This window comes from Cygnus olor, chromosome 5 (genome assembly GCF_009769625.2).
Source record: "Cygnus olor isolate bCygOlo1 chromosome 5, bCygOlo1.pri.v2, whole genome shotgun sequence".
Classification (NCBI taxonomy): domain Eukaryota; kingdom Metazoa; phylum Chordata; class Aves; order Anseriformes; family Anatidae; genus Cygnus; species Cygnus olor.
Window position 1 is genome coordinate 61,948,111 of NC_049173.1, and position 23,625 is coordinate 61,971,735.

At 35.8% G+C, this 23,625-nt stretch overlaps 1 protein-coding gene across 9 annotated transcripts in view; it reads left to right on the forward strand.

Annotated features, from left to right (window-relative positions):
- SOX6 (SRY-box transcription factor 6) overlaps positions 1-23,625 on the forward strand; it is a 385,626-nt gene that overhangs the window by 355,698 nt on the left and 6,303 nt on the right. For 7 of the 9 annotated variants that reach the window (XM_040557484.1, XM_040557486.1, XM_040557485.1 and 4 more), the window contains 3 exons: positions 11,723-11,956; positions 14,538-14,754; positions 22,455-23,625. The exon at positions 22,455-23,625 is cut by the window's right edge and continues 6,303 nt beyond it. In XM_040557484.1, the coding sequence (XP_040413418.1) occupies positions 11,723-11,956; positions 14,538-14,754; positions 22,455-22,758 (755 nt within the window). In that variant the 3' untranslated portion in view covers positions 22,759-23,625. The remainder of the gene's footprint in view (positions 1-11,722; positions 11,957-14,537; positions 14,755-22,454) is intronic. The other 2 variants (XM_040557482.1, XM_040557483.1) reach the window with 1 other exon arrangement.

The following is a 23,625-nucleotide window of genomic DNA, read 5'->3' on the forward strand; positions in this document are numbered from 1 at the left end:
AAAAAGCAACTGGAAATAGATGAAAATGCCATATTAGCTCTAACATTTAGTTCCAAATTCAGTGTTCATTTGTGTTTATACATTAGAGTCAGGGGCTTGCGAGTTAAATATTTGGCCTCAGAGTTTGCCATATGGGACAATGCACACAAAGCCCTTTTCTTCTGAGTCCTGTTTTAATGTTTTCATTTGTTCTATTTCTTATGCGGTAGTCTTCCTGATTCTGTAAACTTTGTTTAGCACTTGCTGCTTCTTCCTTTGAAACTAATCTGTCAGAGTATGTTAAGTGTGGTCCATAGTTGTGAGGGATAGGTCCATCCCTGCTCGTTGAGATAAAAAGAATTTTAAAATTAGCTGTCTGTATTCTTTATCTATGTACTTACTTCATCCTTGTTTTAGATTATTACTTTTCAAAATCTCCCAAAGGATCAGCTTTGCTATGAACATAGATGTTGAGTCAGTCATTAAGGTGTATCATGGAGTTCCCAGTCTGGGCTTGGTACCAGCCTGTCTTCTAGTCCAATTAATTGACTTAGTGCCCGTGTCCTCATTAGTGCCTCTGTCCTCCCTTTCACTGCCTGCTATCTCTTTAATTTGTAAGTTCTTTGGTTTAAGATTGTGTTTTTCTATATTCTCACCATTTGAGGTGATTTAGCTTTAAGCCTTATCTGTTTGATCATGGTATCTTTGACCATTCATCAGGTAGGCTGAGTGCAAGCCAAATGGGGACTGTGCACTGTATAACCATCGGTAATAGGCTACCTGCAGTAGTAAGCTCTAGCTTGTTCTCACTAATTCTAGTTCAGATATACTCAGGTTTTGTTCTGAACCTGATTTTGGACCTGAACCCAAGCTCACCTTTGCTTTTAAATGAACATATTTCTATCCAATAATAAGCATAAGAATCTGGTTCTGCAGCATTTCAGACAGTGTATTTGCTGTCCAGCATACAAAGTCAATGAATTGTTCAATATTTGCAGCAGTTACAGCAATCACTCTTTTCATGTCCATCTGATTCAGATTTGACTTGGGCTAGCCACATTGCAAGGCATTTTGTAGCACAGCAAGAGATTATGCCTGCCCAAAAGCAAGGGGAATTGAATGGCTAAGAAAGAAAGAAAGAGTGTTAGGAATCCTCACAGATTTTACCCACTTCCAGAATACAGTGAGCAGATGAGTGGTTGAAATGGCAGAAGCAGCAGTGAACATGGAATCACTGAGGTATATGTGGAGGAGAGGAATGAGCTAACTTGGGGGGAACACAAGGAGTCTTTGCAGTGTAGAAGATAGTGACTTGGCCTCATGAGAAAAACATGAAAAAAGAACCAATAAAAGGACTACAAGGCTGATACCTAAGGGTGAGGAGAAACTGCCACTTTGTACAGCTCCAAATTTCTGACCATCTGTCAAACTTCATTTCTGATATCCCAGCACTAGAGCAGACATTGTGACAGGTGTCTGGATTTTGCAAATCTTTTCAGTAAAAAACAAAACAAAACATCAATCCTTTCTTAAAGGAACACCTCTACCGTATGCTCCAATCTTCAACATGCTCATATACATCCAACAGTAAATAAATGCTAAATGCTTATACAAAAGGGTGAGACAGGTCCTTCTTAACTCCAGAGAAGGTCGACTTTGATTGGCTGAAGAGGTAGGTGAAAGGGAACCATATTTTTGCAGGCAGATCAATCCTGGCAGGCTGCCAACAGAGTCCAAGCATGTGAGGTAACTTGTTTAACACCCTCCTATACAGAGGTGTAAACAGAAGGTAGTAAACGCGTGACAAAGCATTGCCTACTTTTGTGACAGTGCTTCATAAATACTGGAGGAAAGAATGCCTCTCCACACCAGTATTTGTCGCACATAAATATTTGTAATAGTTGCTATGGCAGTTGAGAAGGGAAAGATGAAAATCAGAAAACAGTGAAAGCTGTCTGAAAATAAAGTAGTGTTTCCAGAGTGAATGCAGTAAGCTCAAGTAGTGGAATTTTTATTCCCCCCCTATTCTTGTTATAGGTCTTAAAAACAAAATCTCGTAAGTTTATCTGTATTATTTAAAGATAAAATAACTTCTTAACATCTTGGTTAATTAGAACAGATGCGAAAAGGTGGCTTTCATTAAATGTGGTTGCCATTTTTAACACATATGAAACTATTTGATTATGCCTGAAACTTCAGTGATACGCTCAAATTTTTCAGAATAACTCATAACAGATCAGGAATCTGTGATAAAGTACTTAGGCACAGTATTTCAGTTGTGTTGGATGAGATTCAGCGCCTCAGTCCTGGAGTAACTCAGTGTCTGCAGATGGGATAGGAATAAGCCCTTCTGTCGTTAAGAACCATCCCATCACTTTTCTGATGGTAACCACTTCATGAATCTTCTTGTTGCCAGCATCCCTGTAATATTTTACAGAGGGAACTCCCACTTTGAGTACTGAAAAATCTGAGCTGAGGGTGTGTGGACTGATTTTACCATTGCATTGAAACCTACTCCTCTCAAGATACTAATATTAAACGTATAGTATGCTTCTCACTTTCAGCATAATAAATCTGGATGTCTTCCACAAGTATTACCTTTTGATTTTCAACTGGCTGAGGTATTTTTTTCCTACTGCTAAATATCGGGCTTTCTCATTTGCTGTTTCTATGTTACAGTAATTGATTCTTTAGAATAGCACCTTTTTTAAAAAATTGTAGCTAGAATTTCTAATATACAATCACTGTTACAATGCCCAGAGTTTTGTTCAGGGGTGCCCATTAGCACAGTTACACTTAAGGGCTTGTCACAGTTTCCATGATATAGTAAAACATTGTTTTCAGGAATTTAGAACAAGGCTGCAAAAAGTAACTGTGGGCTGCAGTTTTACACAAAAAAATCTTCGCCCATGAGAAAATTACTGTCACAAATCCTGAAAGCATCAGTCAGTTTGCTTAGCTATTTTTAAGTGGAGTAAGTGAAAAATTCAATATATTAGCTCAGTGGTTTAAAACATTTTTTTCACACTCTGGAGTTCATGTACAGCTACCACAGATGTCAAAAAACCCATGGTACTGATGCTTAGCTCTGTACACATCATTGTCTTGCTCCAATATTGCCAAAGGACATCAAAGCTGCTTAAAATAATGTGAAATTTTCAGGTACAAGTGAATTGTCGGTTGATGGAGAAAGGCACCATCATACTGCATGGAGGAGGGAGGAATCTTGCACTTTTTCATACTTTCTTGAGCAGTAGGAGCAGGGCAGAAATATGAATACATTAAGAAAAGAGCATTGTATATTCAGGCTAAGCATGAGCAATGGATACAGCTTCCAGACAAGCAGTCTTATTTGTACAACTGTCTATTTTTTCTGAATTTACACTGTGTACCATTTTCTCCTCCAGGAACCTCAGTATCTCAGCAATTGACAAGTGTTTAAGAGCATCTGCTTTTCTTCCACATAGATATGCCAAGTATCTAAGCAAGCCTTTAGTGCGGAAGTTAGTAGCAAGGGGAAAATATTTTCTTCATTTGTATTTTGATTTAATTTTAGAGAATCAGTGGTCCAAAATGTGTCTGGGGTGGGCATTACAGTACCTTCACAGCTTTTGCAAATATTCAATTGTTATCTTTTCAATTGGGCAGATATAGTTTCACAGGAAGCTGTGCTTCCTGTGAGATTTTTCACATAAGTGCCTATTTCATGGCAAATCCCTCTTTTTATTTTTTTTTTAAATTTTCCAAATCAGATAATTGTGGCAACATATTAGGTCATGCCATGCCCTATCTGTAAAAGTGTCTTCCTGGCTTCACTTACAAATCCCAAATATGCAGGTGCAGCATATTTGAAAAATTAGCCTTAAGAGTTTTTCCTAACATTTATTATTACTCATGAACTTAGAGCTCCTGTTATCATGCTGGTTTTGTTTCTCTCCCTTCATGACGTATTATTTACTAATTATTAATTTTTTTAATATCAGCACCCCATATGAATGGCAAGAAGAAACGGCATATGCATACCCTAGCCCTAGGTCCTTGCAATGTAATTTCTGACATTATATGGCAAGTGAGAACAGTAAACACTGGGTGGAAGGGAATTAGTTATACTGATATACAGAATGATGTTGCATATGCTAGAAGGTGCCAAAGTCAATTGCAGATTTAACCCAGGAAATGGGTCACTAATGCAGTGATTCTAACACATTAAAACCTTTTGCAAGGTTTTTTTTTTTCTGAACTTCATTAATATCACATATTTTGAGGGAGGTGGCTTTGTAAAGCTCTCTCCCATTGCTAAACATAGTTCCCTTTAAAAATCACATTCAATTTAATCTTTTAAAATTCATTGTTTTGATACATAGGAGCAAGCAAAGTTGTTCATTAATAGTGTTCAGCCACACCTTGAACAATGTATCCATCAAATATGAAGTCAGGCTGCCTTTTCCTCTGTGATGAATTCCTGTCTGTCATTTCTCCATCTTAAAACAAAAAAAAGCATTGACTGAAATATGAATGGATCATGTCCTGTGGCCCTTGTTCGGGCAGGATTTTTAGAAAACTGTTAGGGATGACTGAAGATTGCAGAGTTAATCCCTGCATTTTAAAATCAATATCATGTTTTCTAGATGTTCTGGGTGACACTGTGATGTCAGGAGAAGTTTGAAATTATGTGGGTTAACACTTGCACTGGCAATCAATCTGTTACTCTTACAAAAACATGTTTGTGTTAAATAGAGCATTGCATTCCTTTTTCTATTGTTTTGACTTGGAAGATGATTAATATAGTAACAACAATTTCAGAAAACAGCAGGTTTGCTTCTGGGAAAACAAAACAAAACAATTTGTAGTATCAATAGATCTTGTCAGATATCTAATAATAACTATTAGCAATATTTCTCACGGGCTGGGGTATTTTGTCCATGTTTTTTGTTACTGTGGGCCTTTATTTTCCTCACTGGAGTATAAAATGAAGTATCAAAGGGAAACAGCAATAGTGTTTGTGGGGTGTAGATTGTAGTTAGACCTGATGACTGGCAGTCCAGTACTTCTGGTGTCATTACTTAGGCTGAATAACCTTGAACTTAAATGTGTTTCACATTTTCTCTGTCGATAATATCTATGTCAGAAGGGGTTGTTAGCGTTTAATTAATTATCTGTGAAGGGTCTTGAAGTCTGCAAGTGGCACATGATTGAAAAATCTTACAACACTTACATTCATCCCCAAATTTATAGTAGAGACTGCTTCTTTATGCCAATTTCTATCTAGATGTTTTGTGGATCTCCAGAGAATAACTTCTCAAGTTCTTCTCAATATAAATAACTTCTCAATAATAACTTCTCAATAACTTCTCTCTTGTGTTACAGCACAAGTGGGGCTATGCTGGCCTTTGAGGGCTTAAGTCAGACCTTAAGCATTAACTAATTCAGTTAATATTCCATGGAATTTATAATTTAATTATTTTAGCTGTACTCTGTGCCCAATTTCTGTAAGGGTTAATTTTGCCATAAAATGTGGTCAAGAAATCTAAACTGTTTGTGTAAGTCATCAAGAAAATAGTTGCGTTTAGCGGTTTTGATTCATTTAAATAATGTAGATTTGGGCATGGCTGGCTGTGAAGCTTGGATGTGATAACAACTTATTTAGAAATATTGTTTCAGCCTTTAATATGACCCAACTAACAGTTGAGCTTTGAACACCGGTGAGTGAACTGCTACCACTGACAGAGCTGAGAACAGTTGATTTGATTTTACATGCAGAATATACTTCACTATTAATTTTAGCTCCTGTCTTTCAAGTGGGGGAAAACGTATATGCAGGTTGTGAGGATGGCTGTGAAAACTGGTGCTGTGTTTTATTCAAGATTAAGAATTTTGCTTGCATATGTAAAACAAATGTACTAAAATAGTAAACTCACTGCCACCAAAACTGAAAACAAGGCACTTCGGAAAATATATGCTGATATATAACTGGGTAGAATTTCCTTCATTTTGCAAAGCCACGAGCCACATGCATCAGCTCACCGCAAAGTCATTAGGTCTTTTTAAACTCAGATGAAAAACATTAACAAATACCACAAAAGGCTTTAGTATGGCCCCTTTGTTCATTCACATATGGCAGTTTATAACTCCTGCACCACTTGGGTCGTGTGTTTGTTTAAGCTGCCTCCATCAGGCCAGCCCTGAAAGAACAAAAGACATCTTGAGCGATCCTAAGCAGGAAATGGGCTAATCTAAACATGGCTTGTGACACTATAAGTAGAATAGAAAGGGGAGGGATTGATTAGTCATTAATGTCCAATTGACTCCATATGGATGTTGCAATAATAAGGCCTTTTTCAGTGCAGTAGCGAAGTTATTGAATTAGAGGTTTATGTTTCCTCAGAGCTGACCTTAGGGAATTCCCTCTTGGTTCTTCTTGCTGATGTTTTAAAGAGAATGGAGTCTCTTAACAGGAAAAATAGAAGCCTTAGAATAACTTAAGTGTTGTATGAATATAGCTAACCTCTGCTACAGTATATTCCCAACTCTTAGTATTCACTTAACACGTTTTAGAACCTTTACAGGTGAAATATTTTACAGCCCATTTAAATATTACACTATTTAATGAATTACTCATGTATTTCTCAGTTTTCATCCCCTTTTTGTTCACTGACATGCAGTAAGATATGTTGGGCCCTCAAATCCCAGCGGACTAATATTTGTTTAGCATTTGGAATGAAACCAGCTTGATGAACAGATACTTCCCTGCAGAATATTTGTGTCTGTGTGACTACAGCATCACTGTCAAGTAGCTAGTCATGTTTCCAAGTAAGTGTTAGTTTTGCATAGTGATGACAAGACATGCCTGTAATGACAATAGTTAAGAGATGCCCATTTATTTTGCCTCTCTTGCAGGCTGGTGATAAAGAATGAGAAAGTCTTCTGAATATGGGTGAGGGTAAAACAAAAATGGAGAAGTAAGAGGCAGGCAAGGGACAAAACAAAGATAAACATTATACTAACCCTGCTACAAATCTCTTAGGTTACAGTGAAGTAGTCATCTGTCTAATCTTCTCCAAAGTTGAACATCAAACTTAATAGCTCAAAAATAGCTAAATATTCTGGTATTCTGAATCTTCCAAAGCTTTTCTTTGTTATACTATTCTTTCCAGATTTTCATTTTTCTATTTCATTTAAAATATTGCTGTAGCTTTCATAAAGGCTGCATTTGTCTGTCCATGTGTTAAGGGCAGGAAGGGGGACTGCCAACCCATGTTTTCATGCTTCCTGCTCTTATTGCATTTCCCTGTTCATGAGTAACCCATCTCTAGTAGCAAAAGTGACTCCTAATTTCTTGTTCATTAGGTTTTGGTCTCTGCAATGCACGCTGCTAGCAGTGCTAGTTTTATTATCATATTCAGGGCCAGATATTCTGGAGATCATGATCAGTTCTTTCCAAAGTAGACAAAAATATCATCTCAGCGTAATGAATAACTGATGATATGAGCACTGCTGCTAACCAGTCACTTTGACAGTAGAAACCTAAAAAGATTGTCTTTATTTCTATATATTCTATCTTGGTATATATCTATGGAAGATGGTATGCAGTGTATTCTCTAGAGTAGCCAGAGATTCATTATGTGAGGGGATTCGAAGGAAATCTGTTACTTCAAACATGAATCAATGGCCAGAGTGGGAAGAGTAATTAAGGAATAACAGAGGGACTGATAAAAATCTCTTTCTTTTTGCTGTCACTTCTTTTCTCATTCTTTCTTCATCTTTTTCTCAACCTTTTATGCTCCTCTGTGTCATGGATATTATTATCTGCACTCTGTTAACATGTAAAGGCTGAATCTGATGTTTTGTTGTGGTAAATGATGTATAAAATGGAGTGTAAAATCCCATTCTATTAAAGACAGTAGGATAAACCTTCATGTGACCAAGATTTCAGCGAACATGGTAGGAGATGGTGCCTGTCCTAAAACGCTTGTCATTGTAAAAGGTGAGAAACTTAGATAAATGCAGGAATAAATAAATAAATAATGTAACAATCGTTACTGTACATTTCTTAACGTTTCATTCATGTGAAAACATTTATCTTTTTCTTGTGAATGATCAGATACTTTTCTCTTTCTATAGCCCAGGGATTCCTCTTGCCTATGCATTAGAGAACAGTCAGCCTCTTTTGGAAGAAAAACATTGTTTGAAATTACTTTAATGAGGCTGTAACATTTTTAGATTAATTCTGTGCTGTTCTTTGACCCAGTGTTGTACCTAGTCTGGAATCCTGTTCCCACAGGGCAGTTGGTTGCCATATATCCACAAAAAGTGATCATTCTCCTCTAAGCTGTTTTTACCTTTAAATCATTAAAGTTCTGACAAGTCGAGTAAATGCAAAGGAGCTAGGAAGTGAGGCAGTCTACACCCTCAGAAGCTAGAAGTGTCACTTTGAGGATAGCCCAAGGCTTTTGGGACAAAGTGTAGATTTTTTTGCCAACTAAGCCATTAGGGCAGCCAAAACATACTGCTTTTGCAATAAGTTTGAATCCTGACCAAACTCTTGACTCTGAAAACCAAACTCTCCTTCCACAACTGCAGTATGAACAGAGCATTAGTCTCCATAGAGAGATGATTACCACTGTTCTCCTCTCTTCTCACCCTTCATCAGTAGTATGCTTTTTGTTTTATCTATTATTTGGGGATTGTTATTTATTAGATTTTCTGAAAACACTTTCAGAAAGAACAGATGTGAAACACCTAGTTCCTTGCAGTTGTATATATCTTTTCTTCAAAAATTTCAGGCATCCATGTCTTTGTCAGTACTATAACTATCACAATAAGAAAAAATCCTTACTTTGTAAAACCTGTTGAAATTGTTTATATGGGACGTGATACTGTTTAAATATCTGAATGACAGGATGAAGTACCTAGGAACAGCCATGCAGTTTGAAAGCTTGTTCTTATGTGTTTCAACTTGCAAGAGCTCACTGAGCATATGTGCTTTTTATATCATTAATGTTTCATTTCTAAGCTTAGAAGATACTGAGAATTCCTGGCTCCCCACGTAGAATCAAATGCTAACAAATGTATTTTCTTATAATGCTTTGTATGCTGAATATAGTTCTGTAGCTTTGAGATAGTTACAAGAACACAGAGATTATATTACTTTAGTTATTTGCAGAAATTCATTTTGCAGATGCTTTTGTGATGGCCTATGGGTCAACTTGCAAATATTCCCCCAGAGATCAAGCACAAAGAACATCAACTCATTGGCTGCTTTTTCAAATCCTTCAAGTATGGACTTGCTTAAAGCAGATGCAGCCAGAGCTGCTTAGCCTTCTTGGGATGTTTGTAATTTATTACTTTAAGAATTGTTTTCTAACATAACCTTTCTCTGAAAATAGATTGCTTATAATTTTTTTTTTTTCCCTTTCTAAATTATATCCAGTTTAACAAGCCTGCCTATAATCTTGATACCAGCAAAAGTAGTCTTTGCCTGCATTAGATCATGCCAAAACTGTTTGAAAGGGCTAAGGACAAACTCCTTAGCCATAGTGAATAAGTACCTTTCTGAAAGTAAGAGATCATCATACAGGTTCAAATATGTATTCTTTTATTTTCCGTGAGTAGAATAGCTGAATATTTTCATCAAAAATATATTATTTTTTTTTAATTTGTTACCAACTTATTAATATTTTCACATACTATTTAGAAATATTGTGATATTCTTTTCAAAGATGGAATGACCATTATGTGCTACATTTAATCTTTCTCAAATTATGTAGCCATGTATCTCAATAAATGTTTCAGTGCTGATTTAGGTTTATAATTTATTGTAGTTTCACAATAAGTATATCCTCTCTTAAAAGATGGTATCTTTGATGTGCATGTTGCAAGCCTTCTGACAGCAATGAACAAAGCCTCATTAACCATACACACCCTATGTACTGGTCCTACATGCAGCTCTGAATCTTATGTCACTCAGCAAAACTACTATTCCTTTCTGCAGTAAAAACCTGACTGCAGTTGCAGTCTCCTGTAAGCACTGAACACCTGTTGCATGGTACTTATCCTAAAATAATATTGAAATATTTTTGCATCTTCCGTTTTTCTATTTGCCACAAACCTGCCTTCTTTTGCATGCATGCATGTTAGTATACAAATTGCCAAATTGGTGTCAGTTGTAAAGTAATGGCATTCGAGACATCATAAATTACCGTAGTGATCCTCAGGAGAAGAGACTGCTGTATACGAATGAGTGTTTTGCTCTCAGGGTAATGTATGTCTTCATCTGGCCCAGTAGTCAGCATATTGCCCTGTGTTGATGGATATAGTCAGCTTGAAACTACACTACATTTCACTGCACAATAAACATGCCTGTCAACACCATATAAAGCAAAATGAATTTATCCTGTATGGTCAGTGCATTTTAAATGAAATTAATGTACTGTGGACCTGGTGGCAAAAAGGTAATGTATTAGTTATGCATCCTTTATTTTAGGACTTTTTTCATGTAAATGTATTTCCTATACAGAATGTTTGAAATGGTGTATCTAATAAGGTAAAGCATTTTCATAGTAAATTAGGAAGCTTAGTTTTTGTACAATTAAAAACTTCAGAGTCAGTCAGTCACTGAAATTAGTAGATCTCCAGTGTGATCTCCGGGCTTTTTTGGTGAATATGAAATAAGTGTCTGGAGCAAGAATAGCTTACAAAAAAAGGAAGCCTATTACTGTGCAATTTTCTTTTCAAGTAACATGCTTTTTCGAGGTATTCGATTATATGACCAGTTTGTTGAGGCCTAAGACTATGTATGTAACTTTCCCACTGTAAAGTCTGTTTGCCTTTCTTTTATAGCTAAGGCTAAACCTTAAAAACATATCATCATGATTGCAAGTTTTTCTAGGAAAACTGTGCCTTATCCAGGCTTAGTTAAGTTAGCTCTTTCTTCTGTATTAACTGGTTCTACACCTCATCCTCAGCTCTGTGAACTCAAAACTCCCCACGAAGCTTTGCTGTCTATGGCTAAGCAGCAAGGCTGGATGCATTAAAAAAATCCAGCAACAGTTACCATGCACAAGCTGAACTGAGGCTGGACAATGACAGGACACTGGTGTACATTAAAGCATAGCACCCTGGAGAAACTGGGGTGTTTGCCACCCATTCTTGAAGCTGCAGCATGCCGCACATGATGTACCTGTTGAAGGCAGGTAGTTTTACTACGTATATCTGATTGAATGCTCAAATTCAACTAAAGGAGATGCGACTTTACGATGTTCAGCTCCAAACGTAATCAGACCCATGCAACTAGCAGCATGTACCTCAGTGTACTATATAATTTATTTTATGAAATGTTTTGCATGTGCTTCACTACTCAAGCAGAAGTCATTGTAAATGACTTGTGTGAACAGGTCTACATCAGCCTGGATTCTCAGGTGTAACTTTTATGTGAGTTTTGTTGAGCATTTGGAACATTTATGCTATGTTAACATTCCAAACAGAAGCTTTTTCAAATCTTCATAACTGGAGAAATACCAGTGCAATTTGTTTTCTCATTCAGATGTTGATGGGTGAGTTTGACCAATTACAACCAAAATCACTGGACATCCTTTCTCTGTCTCTGTCTCTCTTTCTCTCTCATAGATCTGGCAACAGAGAGAGAAAGAGAATGATGCTAAAATAAACAGCACTGAAAGCGCTTACATAATCCACATAATAATGTTTTGCATCCATCTTGTTTCTTCCTGCCCTGACATTACAGGAAGTAAAGCAATGAATGGCTCTGCAGCTAAACTACAGCAGTATTATTGTTGGCCAACAGGAGGTGCCACTGTGGCTGAAGCTCGAGTCTACCGGGATTCACGGGGTCGAGCCAGTAGCGAACCGCACATCAAACGACCAATGAATGCTTTCATGGTTTGGGCAAAGGATGAGCGTCGAAAAATTCTCCAAGCTTTCCCTGACATGCACAACTCCAACATTAGCAAAATCCTAGGTAAGTGCAAGACAATGACCAAATCATGACTGCAGCTGAAACAAAATCAAGGAATGTTTAAAAGGCTATGTCATTGCAGTGGCAGTTGGCATGGGTTAGTTGTTTTTGGAGATGTGAAAAGATGAGGTTGTTTAAGTTAGTAACACAGGCTAGTAACTTCCTTCTTGGATATGCAACTTCCCTAATTTTAGGACACACTATGTCAGAAAGATGTTCACCGGAATCAAAATTACTGAAACTTATACAAATGAAAACTCATGAATTGTTTTCATTCCTTTCCTTTTCCCTTAAATAATTCTGTTTATTTTCAACAGCAGACTCACAATATAGTTTTTAGATTTAGCAACATTCATAAAGAATGTTTTGTGAAATCTGTTACAAGAATATATCCTGATAAAATGTCTAATTGCAAGATCCTATTAGAAATCACCTGAACTGCAAATCACCTGAGTGCAGAATGGTACTTTCTGGAGAATTACTAGGAAAAAGGAAAAAAAAAAAAAAAAGTATAAAATCATAATCAAAGGTTTATGTCAGACAGTGCAATAGCAAGAGACCTGGCACAGTTCGAAAGATATGCAGTTGTATACCTTCTCGAATGCAAAATTATGTTTGATGCTGCCATGTTCCAAAAGCTAAGGAACCACTTGCATCATAAAACTAAAATATTGCTTTATTAAAAGACACCATAGTTAACATTTAATTTGTATAGACTGGGACAGTCAGGGAATAGACCATAGGTTATGTTTTGCCACTATAAATTTGCTCATTTTTGAGAAATTTTGATTTGCTTTCCGAGACTCCTCCAGAGAATTAGAAACATACGTGAGAACGAGTGGTGAAATGTTAAAACCTATATATGCTTTCTGAGTCTTTGAAGTGGAAGACAGATGCTAAACGTAACTCATAATAAATAAAAGTAAAAATAAAGTTTCATCTGTAATCATTTTATTCTAAACTTTGAGTTCAAATACATTCTTACTAAAGTTTGTTGCATTTGTTCATTCAATCACAGGCAAGAATACATACAAATAAATGTTACTGTGCCCTAAAACTTCCAAAATCTTACTTCGTAGTTCTCATATTTTTGTCTACCATATTAGTAAGTTATATGAATAGCCTTTCAGTTTTGTATAAAACCTGCACTGTTTCAGTGTTGGCAGCTGTAGGGAATCTATATTATTTGTGTGCATTCTGTGAAAAAACTATTAGGAGTATAGTAACCGTATTCATTAAAATGTAAACTTTCAGCATAAATATTTCAGAAGTGCCAGCAATTGACTGTTTGTTAACCATGGAATTAACCTGTCAGTATCTGCTCTGCCACAAATAAGTCTATGTCCATATAATATCTGTGCAACTTTTCCAAGACAATGAGAAAAGAGCCTGAAATATTAGAACTGACACAGAATATTGCTGGCTACGGATAATATTTATACAACTTTTCCATTTGTTGATGTATGAAAAATCTTGGTAAAAGAATAGCTTCCACCCACGTTTACCACAGCTGTAATCATTTTATCCATCTAAAAGACACCAAAAAGCTACTTTCTGCATTTCTTATCCCCTGAAAAAAAAACCAACAACAACAAAAAAAACCCTTCTCTATTCAAGTGTTTAGATAGTTCCTTATAAACAATATGAGAGTTCTGAATACTTTTTCCTCTTCCTGTGTACACTGTATTAATTCTTTTACTTTTTTATTGGTACAGCTTTCAATGAAAGTTTACTGTGCCTGAAGTGGGATAGAGAATTACAAATGTGCTTTCCTTTCTTTTTCTTCTCTTTTCCCTTCTCCTTCTCCTTTTCTTGTCCCTTCTCCTTGTCCCTCCTCCTTTTCTTGTCCCTCCCCTCCCCTCCCCTCCCCTCCCCTCCATTTGTTAAGAAATTTAAATGTAACTTCTTCAGTGCAGTGTTGTGCATTTACTACATGAGGTCAGAAGATAATATACACAATAGGATTTAAAATATGTAAAGGTGCCAATATTATGCCAAGCTTATATCAAAAGATTAGTAAATTTAAGACACTGGGCACACAAGGGATTTTTCATAATTTTTTTTTGAATCTATGAAATTTTGATATTTTAGCCTGCTAATTAGCAAAATATTAATATCTATTAGTAGGAGGATATAACCCACATCTTCATAAAACTATCAAAGAAGATTTGACATGAAAAATATAGTTGTAAACCTTACTTAACCATAATATTATGTGTTCTAATACAAAGCTATAGAGCTATTCATAGATTAATGCTCGTATTATTAAATAAATAAATAATGAAGTCTGTTTTGTTGCATGAGACTGAGATTTTGATAGGTAACTATTGATTTTAAGTACATTTATTTAATAGAGAGAGATTTACATACATGAGGTTTACAGCAATATCTGAAAGTCAAGGCTCTTTTAAGATGTCTCAAGTTGTACATCCAAATACAAGTGCCGGCTGATGTAAATTCAAATCAGCTTATTTAATTAAATTATTTAAAATGTGTTTATTACGGCAAGAAGATGTGTTGAAATGCATGTATGTAAAACCAAACTTGCTTTACTTGAGCACTCACTGATGTTTTGTATTAATAGGATCACGCTGGAAGTCCATGTCAAATCAAGAGAAACAACCTTATTATGAAGAGCAGGCACGGCTAAGTAAAATCCACCTAGAAAAGTATCCTAATTACAAATACAAACCTCGACCAAAACGTACCTGCATTGTTGATGGAAAGAAATTGCGTATTGGTGAATACAAACAACTGATGAGGTCTCGAAGACAGGAGATGAGGCAGTTTTTTACCGTAGGGTGAGTACTATTGTTCTAATTGTTTTCAGTGCACCACAAAGACAGAGCAGGCTCTTTGAAAACAAATTGACATATCTATTAAAGTCACTTACCAAAGGCATTTAGAAGGTAAGGATCTAAATCTATAAAATCTTATTAAAAACATAAGATATATCACAGAGGATGGAACTATCAGCTGACCACTGAATGCTGATTCTGAGACTATGGAATTCTTCAAAGTCAAAAGAAGTTGTTTCCTATTAGCCTGAAAAGTTTGAATCATGTCTCTTGTGAGCTAGTGGTATGCTTTTCCATTCTGGGTTGGTAATGACTTAATGAGCATTTCCTAAATTAAGACAAGAACAAAAAGGAAACCACAAAAAATTATTCCAGTGTAGAATAAGGAGTCAGGAGAGGTGGAAAATGGTAAAAGGTACAGAAGTAATAATGGTTAGATTAGGAACACACATGATATCATTACATGAGGGTATGAGGATTTTTGTTACATATAGGACTGTGGCAAACAATCTTTTTTAAGAACGCATGGTTTAGGATGAGTGTTTCAAGTAGTGCATAGATTGACTGGATAGGTATACAACATGGAAAATATAGCTCAGAAAGATCCTGTGTGTTTTTTAACAGTATTAACTCTATTCTTCAGGAGAGAAGGCAGAACTATGAAAGACAGACAGACTAAAGGTAGCAAAAGTCTAGTGAAACAACTGCACCATAACTGATTTCTCTCTCTCTCTTTTTTTTTTTTTTGTGTGTGTGTTTTTTTTGTTTTGTTTTAATGAATTCATCTGTGATGCTCAATGCTCTAACAATGTTTCTGGTGGTTTACAGAGAGTCTAAAAGCTGTCTCCACTGCCAGCTCTTCCAAATTCACAATGTTCTGCTTATTTCTCTAATCACAATAGTCTCCTTTTGCTGGGTACTTTACTACCAGATAATTGACCTTGACTCGATTATGTGCCCTCACTTTTGGCTTGGGATGCAGAACTCCTGTTGCAGTCAATTATTTTGTGGTACAGCCTGCAACAATGTGGGCTCTTTCTTCAATGAGTAAATAGAAGTGTTTTTGATATATTGAAATAACCTTCTAGTCTACAATTTTAACATTGTTTTTTGTTCTTTGCTGTAAGGGAAATTGTTTACTAATAGGCTTCCATCAAAATTGTACTTAGAACCCTAAATAGAAATCTGAATTTATACAGCACATCACAAATTATATTCAGATTGAAGGAATGAAACTCTAATTTATGTTTTCCAAAGCAGATTGACAGACCAAGTCATATATGTACAAGAAATGCAAAAGAAATGCCAAAACAGCAGTCTGGAAAAATTGAGAATTGTTTGCTAATTCAAAACAGTATTAAGTAGTACCCTTTCACATATCAGGACTGATGGCTAATATGGAGGTGAGTGTGGAGGACAGATTCAAGAAAGTTCTAAAGAAAGTCCCTACATAAGAGTGATACTGTGAATTAAAACAAACAAACAAACAAACAAACAAAAAAAACAAAACAAATACCTTAATGAAATCTGTTGAAAACAAAACTGCTGGTGCAACCAGAATTTAACATCTGCCTTATATATCAAAATCTTTGCACACATACAGTGTTGCAAAGGACTATACTGGAAACAATGGTTTTTAGATTTGAAAGTAATGATAAAAGGTGTTTGAAGTCTACTGGATGTGTTTGATAAAGGTGAAATGAGATCCATGTTGCATTTCAGAACAGATATAAATTTTGATACTGAGAAAACACACTGTGATTTCTAGAATTTTTTTCATGCTTTTGTGTGACTTCTCACTATCACCCAAAATTTCTTTTTACATTAAAGAAACAAGTTAAAACAAAATTATTGGAAGATTTGCTTTTTGAACTGAAACATAAAACTTATATGTCATCATTTATTTCAGAAGAATAGTTCACTGAATACTAAAAAGTAGCATTTCATCTGAAGCAGATTAAGTGAAATAAAGTAATTGGGCCCGTCATCTTCTTAAACTTACTTTTCCTTGTGTTTACCTTTATATATCACATAAAGCATCAGTTGGAACAGTTTTCCTAGCTGACCTTGTGCACCCATCATTTTTCCACACTTTTGATGGAACAAACAACATAAACCTTCCTTCAGAACTGTAGCTGTGGGAGTTGAGATGCAGTTTCCTTTTCAGAATGAAACAGGAGACAAATACGTTTTTTAGGATTGAATATACTTCACATTTACAGGAAATATTTCAGCATACAATAGAGATTAAAAGTACAAAGTAGACTCTAATGAAATGTGCCAAGTGCTTCATGCTACTTGAAGCCCGTCCGCCTTCCCTCCTTCCTTCCCTCCTTCCTTCCCTATTTCCTTCCTTCCTTCCTTCTCTCTTCCTTTTTCTCTTTCTTTCTAGAACATACTGATTAAGTTGAGAGTGGGTATGCTAAAATGGCAAAAACTTATCCTCACAGAATAAAAAGATAAATAGATCAGATGTGAAGAGAAAGATAGAAAGACAGACAGGTAGCTAGAGGAATCTAAAAATAGCAACAAAATTTTTTTTTTTTTCTTATTTGTGTTTGGTGTTCTCTTACACTGGTAATCCGGTAAGGGCTAATTTCTATCAGATCCCTATGGGTGAACCATTGGCTAGCATAGAATAATCCTCCCATGTGTATAATTAATACACCCCCACAAACAAACAAGAAAAGAGTTTTATGCTGCTTAAACTTTTAAGATGCAAAAAGCTCATGCTGCTGACTTCAGTGAGCCACATTCTTTGATAAATATTTGTAAGACACAGAAAAATTGTTTAGTGATTCTCAATATACAAAGCAGACAAGCTTTAAAATAAAGTAGAGAAATAAGCTAATGAATGGCAAGGCTCTGGTCACATTTTTTGAAGAAAAACTTCCAGAGAATTGAGTGAGAGTGGAGATTTCTTGGAATAAATTGGGCAGGAAGTTCATGCTTTGGAGATAGACCAGCAAAAAAATCTATGTGCTGTCAAATATTTTAAGTAACAGAGAGGAATTGAACATGCACATAGGCCTTCTATTGCATCCCTACATGAATGAATTTTGTTCCAAATAGGCAGACAATAAACTGAAATAATTCCTATTTATGTGACTTACAATTTATCTTCAATTGTAATTTTTCTAACGCATAAGTAAATGTAAAGAAATGGAACATACATAAGCCTTAAATTCAAACATTTTAAGTCAAGAGTCTGTCTTTTGTTGCCTTGTCTTACAAAAAGTAATTCAATTCTCAGTCATTTTTAATCTAGTTCACTTTAAATATGAGTACATGATATATACATTTCTCTGCAAAATGATGTGAGCAGTAACGTTTTTTGTTTTACATTGTAAGATGTTTAGAATAAAGCCTTTATAGTGTTTATAACTACTGTACACATATGTAGTCTGAATGTTGCTAGACTACAGTTTTGAATAAAGCAGTAATATTATATTCCTGTAGCATGAACTTAAAGTAAGTACACAATGGGTACTTTTGTGAGATTTACTGTTATTTCATTCCTTATGGAGATGTAAGTTTCAAGGTTGTATAGCATAGAAGCGTTTTATTTAATGTGATCGATTTTGCTTCAGTCATTTAAACAGCTGTCAGAAAATAGTAGGGAAGGGATCAGAAAACGATGGTAATTTGCCAATTTAAATGTTTAGCTAGTGTTGCAAAATTCAAAAGCAGAATGTTCTCTTAATGCCACAAACTTGTGAGCGGGTCAATTGATCTAAGAATTTTCATGTTACCTTCTCTCTTACATTTACCTAACTATTTTGGGCTAGATCTTTTTTATCTGAGGCCAGATCTTTGGCCCCAGACTGGATGGACATGTTAGATGGACACCTCTCTCTGCTGGCAGAGCAGAGAGGCAGGAGACCTGTAGTAATTGGCCATCAGAGGATTTCCTTGGCAAAGAGGAGATGATGTAAAACAGGAGTGGTTTGAAGCCAGGGTATGTAGCCATGCATTACCATTGCTCACAGATCTGAAGAGATAGGAAGATTACTGTTGGGTTTTGGAAATCTCAGCCAGGCAGAAAACATTCTTGAGTGGACATTGTAACGATGCGCAACTGAGCTGAGTTGTAACCTGTAGCTCTCAGTAAAGCTTGTTTTTAATCTCCTCTCTCCAAGATCCTCTGAAAGACAAAACTCCACCTAGATTCAAGGATTAAACATGTGGAATTTAATGTTATTAAATATACTACAAAAATGAATGTCTTTAAGAACTACAAATAAAAGAAAGTATAATGGCCAGAGTAATAAATTAGAAACTCCAACTCTCCCTTTCAAGAAGGAGCGTGGTTAGACTAAAAATATATGCTCTTTGACTTCTTTGCCATGCCAAACCCTGTAGAACTTAATTAACTAAAAAATGACAATACTCATCTCTAGTAACATATATAATCCATATAGTTTCTGATACCTTAAATATGGCTTTCTGGGATGTAATGCAGTGACTTAAGCAGAATTTACAGTGACAACATGATCATCCCTAAATGATCAAGGCTCAAGTTAGAGGTAGGTGCCCAGTTACTGGGCATGTGTGGTAGCCCGTGTTTAAGTGCTAGCAAATTTTCACTAGCAAGTGAGTTCAAGTTTGAGACACTTGTCATTTAGGTGGTACAGTTAACACATGTTTACAGTTCTATAGTGAGATAGAAGTAATTTAAAGCTCACAGTTTTATTACCCACTCGCAGCAGGCATGCATACTGCATTTGATTTTCGTTTAACATGCTAAAAAGAGCTGTGTTGATGAATGACAAATTCAGTACGCCTTCAACTTTCCTGTTATACCAATCAAGTTCTTTACCAGTTAGATTCACTCTATCATTTGTCATATATTTAGTGCAGCCTTAATTAAAAGGCAGCTCTGTAAATTCTGCTTCATTATGCTAAGATGACCTGCTCCCTTTATACTTTGAAATAGGTCATACTTAGAAAAATGTACCCCATCCCATTGAAATGTGGATATGCAAAAAAGTTTTGCTCACTTGATAAACATTTGAAAGAATATATGAATTTCCTAACTTAGTGTAAAGCTTAACTCTGACAACTTAAGTATATCAAGACAGTTCACAGCCCTATCCTAAACAATTTTTTTCCTTCTTGCTGCTTATAAAAAGACATTGCTATTAAAAAAAAAAAGGGGGGGGGGGGTGGACTTTTTTAATAGGGGCGAGGGGAACTAGGGTTCTGATCCTTAGTATCATCTATAACAAAAGAGCAGCTTGCACTCAATCATTTTTGAGTATGTTCTACATCTCTAATCAGAAGTGTTGTAAAACCAACTTTTCTCAAAACAACTTTTAGCATTGATCCTATGGTGTTCTTTGATGAACACCTAAGGATTTTTTCTTTTGCAAATGTATCTATTCTAAGAAATATCAGAACAACTAGCAGTTGTTGGACAGACAGATTGAAGAAAATTAAGCGTATATGGCTCAGTGACAAATATGTAGAATTTTTCTGTTACCATGTGTGGTTTCTTTTTCCTTTACTTTGTGGAAACAGTCACTAATGTGAACAATTTCTGTGTCTAAAAGTTTGTGGAGGAGGTACCTGTAGGTTTTTAACAGTAGTAGTTTTTATGCCTGACAACATGCAATCTTAAAACAGAAATGTTCCCATGTGAGGTAGGTGTTCAATTTTATGGATAAAGTTTTGAAAGATGTTTGCAGCAAATCACTTGCAAGCAAATGCATTGGCTGAAAATTGTTTTCACAGAACATTTATCAGACCATTTAAAAAGTGAAAATTTAGTGAAAAATCCCTAGCTGTTTGTAAATCATCTGCAAATCATCATTTGCAAACAGGAGTATAATGGCTGTGTCAAATGAATTACCACAATGTTTTTGCTCACTGCTAGCCAGGTGTACCATACTTATACAACAGATGTTTGAATTTCTCAAGCTGTGCAGAGGCTTTAAGAGTCAGGCTAGAAGTACCAGCAATGAAGGTAGTACATAATGCTATTTGAATATTCTCTTAAACAGACTGTTCATGATTTGACTGTCTCTATTGGTTTCTAAACTTGAAGTACTTTGGTCTCCCAGTAACTCTGTGGTGTGATATTTATCAAAACTGGAATTTGGTCAATGAATGACAAAGACCTAACATTTAGGGTCTTGTAAATAAGCTGTATATTATTTGTGTCTTGATTTAGCTATTGATTAAGGATTTGTGAGAGGCTGGTTTATGCAAAACATATTTTAATCTCCTTTTGAATTTTAGCATAGAGTAACACAGTGATCAAGAAGTAAGAGATTTGTTAGACTATTCTAACACATCTGATGCTGTTTCTCCTGCTAAAATTGTAAAATACAGAGATCTCTAATACTTGGTCAATGTTGCTCTAAAGAAGGTTGGGAGACATTGAAATACAAGATGAAAATAGACATGTATGTCCAATAACCAGTCAATAGTAAAACAGAAATTTCCAGAGCACTGGAGTATTTCTGGTACTGGAATTTGTCATATCTAAGTATGATGTTGATTCTCTTCCTCTGGACAAGTTACATTCCTTCTTTTTCTCTCACCTTTACTAAAGGTAATGGTCCAAAAATAACAAGAGAATAATTGGAGGTGTCTTTTAAAATAGGAACTGTGTTATTAATTAATCCAGATGTAAAAAGTAGATTTAATTAATTCATAGCCAATAAAGGCTTGACCATGTAAGGAGTTCAGCAGCCTGACCTTTACTCAGCAAAGCAGTTGAATATATGTACATCATTGTAAGAAGATACATTGCATCATTTTTAACAGTTGAACTATGTACATGCTATAATAAAGCTTCTGTTGAATTGCTTGACTGTCAGTCAAATCTAGCCTGTTCTAGTCAAATCGTGGTATTGATCCAGCATGTTAAAAAACATCACAAACAAACAAACAAACAAAGAACATTATATGGTACAAAGTTCTACATCAGCAGCTAAGATGTACCAAAGGCAGAGGCAGTGCACCCTTAATTGAGTCTCTCCATGTATTTGCATTGTGAAAATGAATCAGATCTGCCATGGGATCCTCAGGAATGTTTTGGTTTCTGCAGGCTATTCATTACCATACAAAAAAGAGCACTTGTTCTTTTTTCTGAAGTACTTGGCTTCAAAAACTCAGTCCCAAATCCCAAAGAACAAATGGCATTCTGATCATGGATTTGAATAAAAATCAAAAGCCAGAAATAAAATATCAAAAGTATTCCTAAGTGATGTAGGAGTCTATCTAGCACTTAAATAGTAGATTACATCCTTACAGATAGATAGACGATGTTACTTAGTCACCTGTATGCCATTTAGGCACTTACAAGTAATCTGAGGTCCCATCATAACAGACACAAAACAAAAGCTCTTGTCATGAGTTTGGAGGATGTAGATTTTGGACACCAGATGTCTGTTGCAGCAGTTAGGTATCACACAGGCATCTAGAAGATGTCTGTCCAAGTGCTACTTTGCAGTATGGTTTAAATAAACACACAAAAAACATGAAAAAATCAAATTCTGGTAGTTGCTAAACAGTTTACTCTCCAGTTGCACCTGGGGGGAGCTCAGGTGAACCAATACCATACAGGACCAGACTGTGAACCCCAGAGGAATGCATGCAGCCCTTGTAGGAAATCACCTGCTTTGAATTGGACTTGCAAAAAGGCATCCCTCCTCCAAACAGAGGTAATCACGTTCCCATCTTGCTTTTCCTTCCAGACAACAGCCTCAAATTCCAATCACCACGGGAACGGGGGTTGTCTATCCTGGTGCTATTACCATGGCAACTACCACACCATCACCTCAGATGACATCGGATTGCTCGAGCACCTCTGCCAGCCCTGAGCCCAGCATCCCCGTCATTCAGAGCACTTATGGTATGAAGACGGACAGCGGAAGCCTTGCTGGAAATGAAATGATAAATGGAGAGGATGAAATAGAAATGTACGAGGACTATGAGGATGATCCCAAATCAGACTATAGTAGCGAAAATGAAGCCCATGAGGCAGTCAGTGCCAACTGAGAAGTGTTCACAGAATTAAAGTACTCAGACTCACTTGGGTTTTTTTGGATTTTTTTTTTGAACAAAAAGTTCTTAAAGAGCCTGCATGCATGTGTGGCTCCTACAGTTACATCAGCAGAATGGTCTTAAATGTTTCTTAACGTGTGAGACAGATTGTTTCCCTAATTTTTCATGAACTTTTTTTGTTTTATTTTGTTTTTGTTTTATTTTTTATTTTTTAATTTAGATGAAGACATATATTAAATATCAGACATCAGGACTTGAAAAGTTATATGAATCGATAGCTGTCTTACAAGTCTTACCTTTTGTCTTTTACCTTTTGGATGCTGATAAAGGTTTAAGTTACTGTTTTAGATGGGGGTTATACATTCTCACTCAGGTATGCTGTGCCAGCCTACAGGTTGTGAATGTGTTTTTATTCTGGATTATTTTAGAAAACAAAAACTGCAGTTTTCATATTGTGAAACAGAACAAGTCCGCAAGTGTGCACATCTGTGCATCATAGCTCATCTTTAAAAAATCGTCTCTGAATTCCATTTTTTTCCATATGTATAGCTGAACTTCTGATGTGCCAAACTTTTCATAACTTTTGAATCTTAACATTTAAAGAAAAAGTCTTAAAGGAGACACTGTAAAGTCTTAGACAATCCTTTGGCATCTTAAAAATATATATATAAAACCTAATTTTTTTTTCCAGAAAATGGTAAAGTACTCAGGAATCTGGAGACAGGATATTCTTAAGTAGTGAACATGGTTGCCATAGTGCATGTGCCCAATTGCTTTTGCCTCTTGATGCCATTAGTGTGAAATTTTAAGTAAGCACAAAAGAGCGATCACCAGCTATGGACAGGCCTGTCTTAGCAGTGT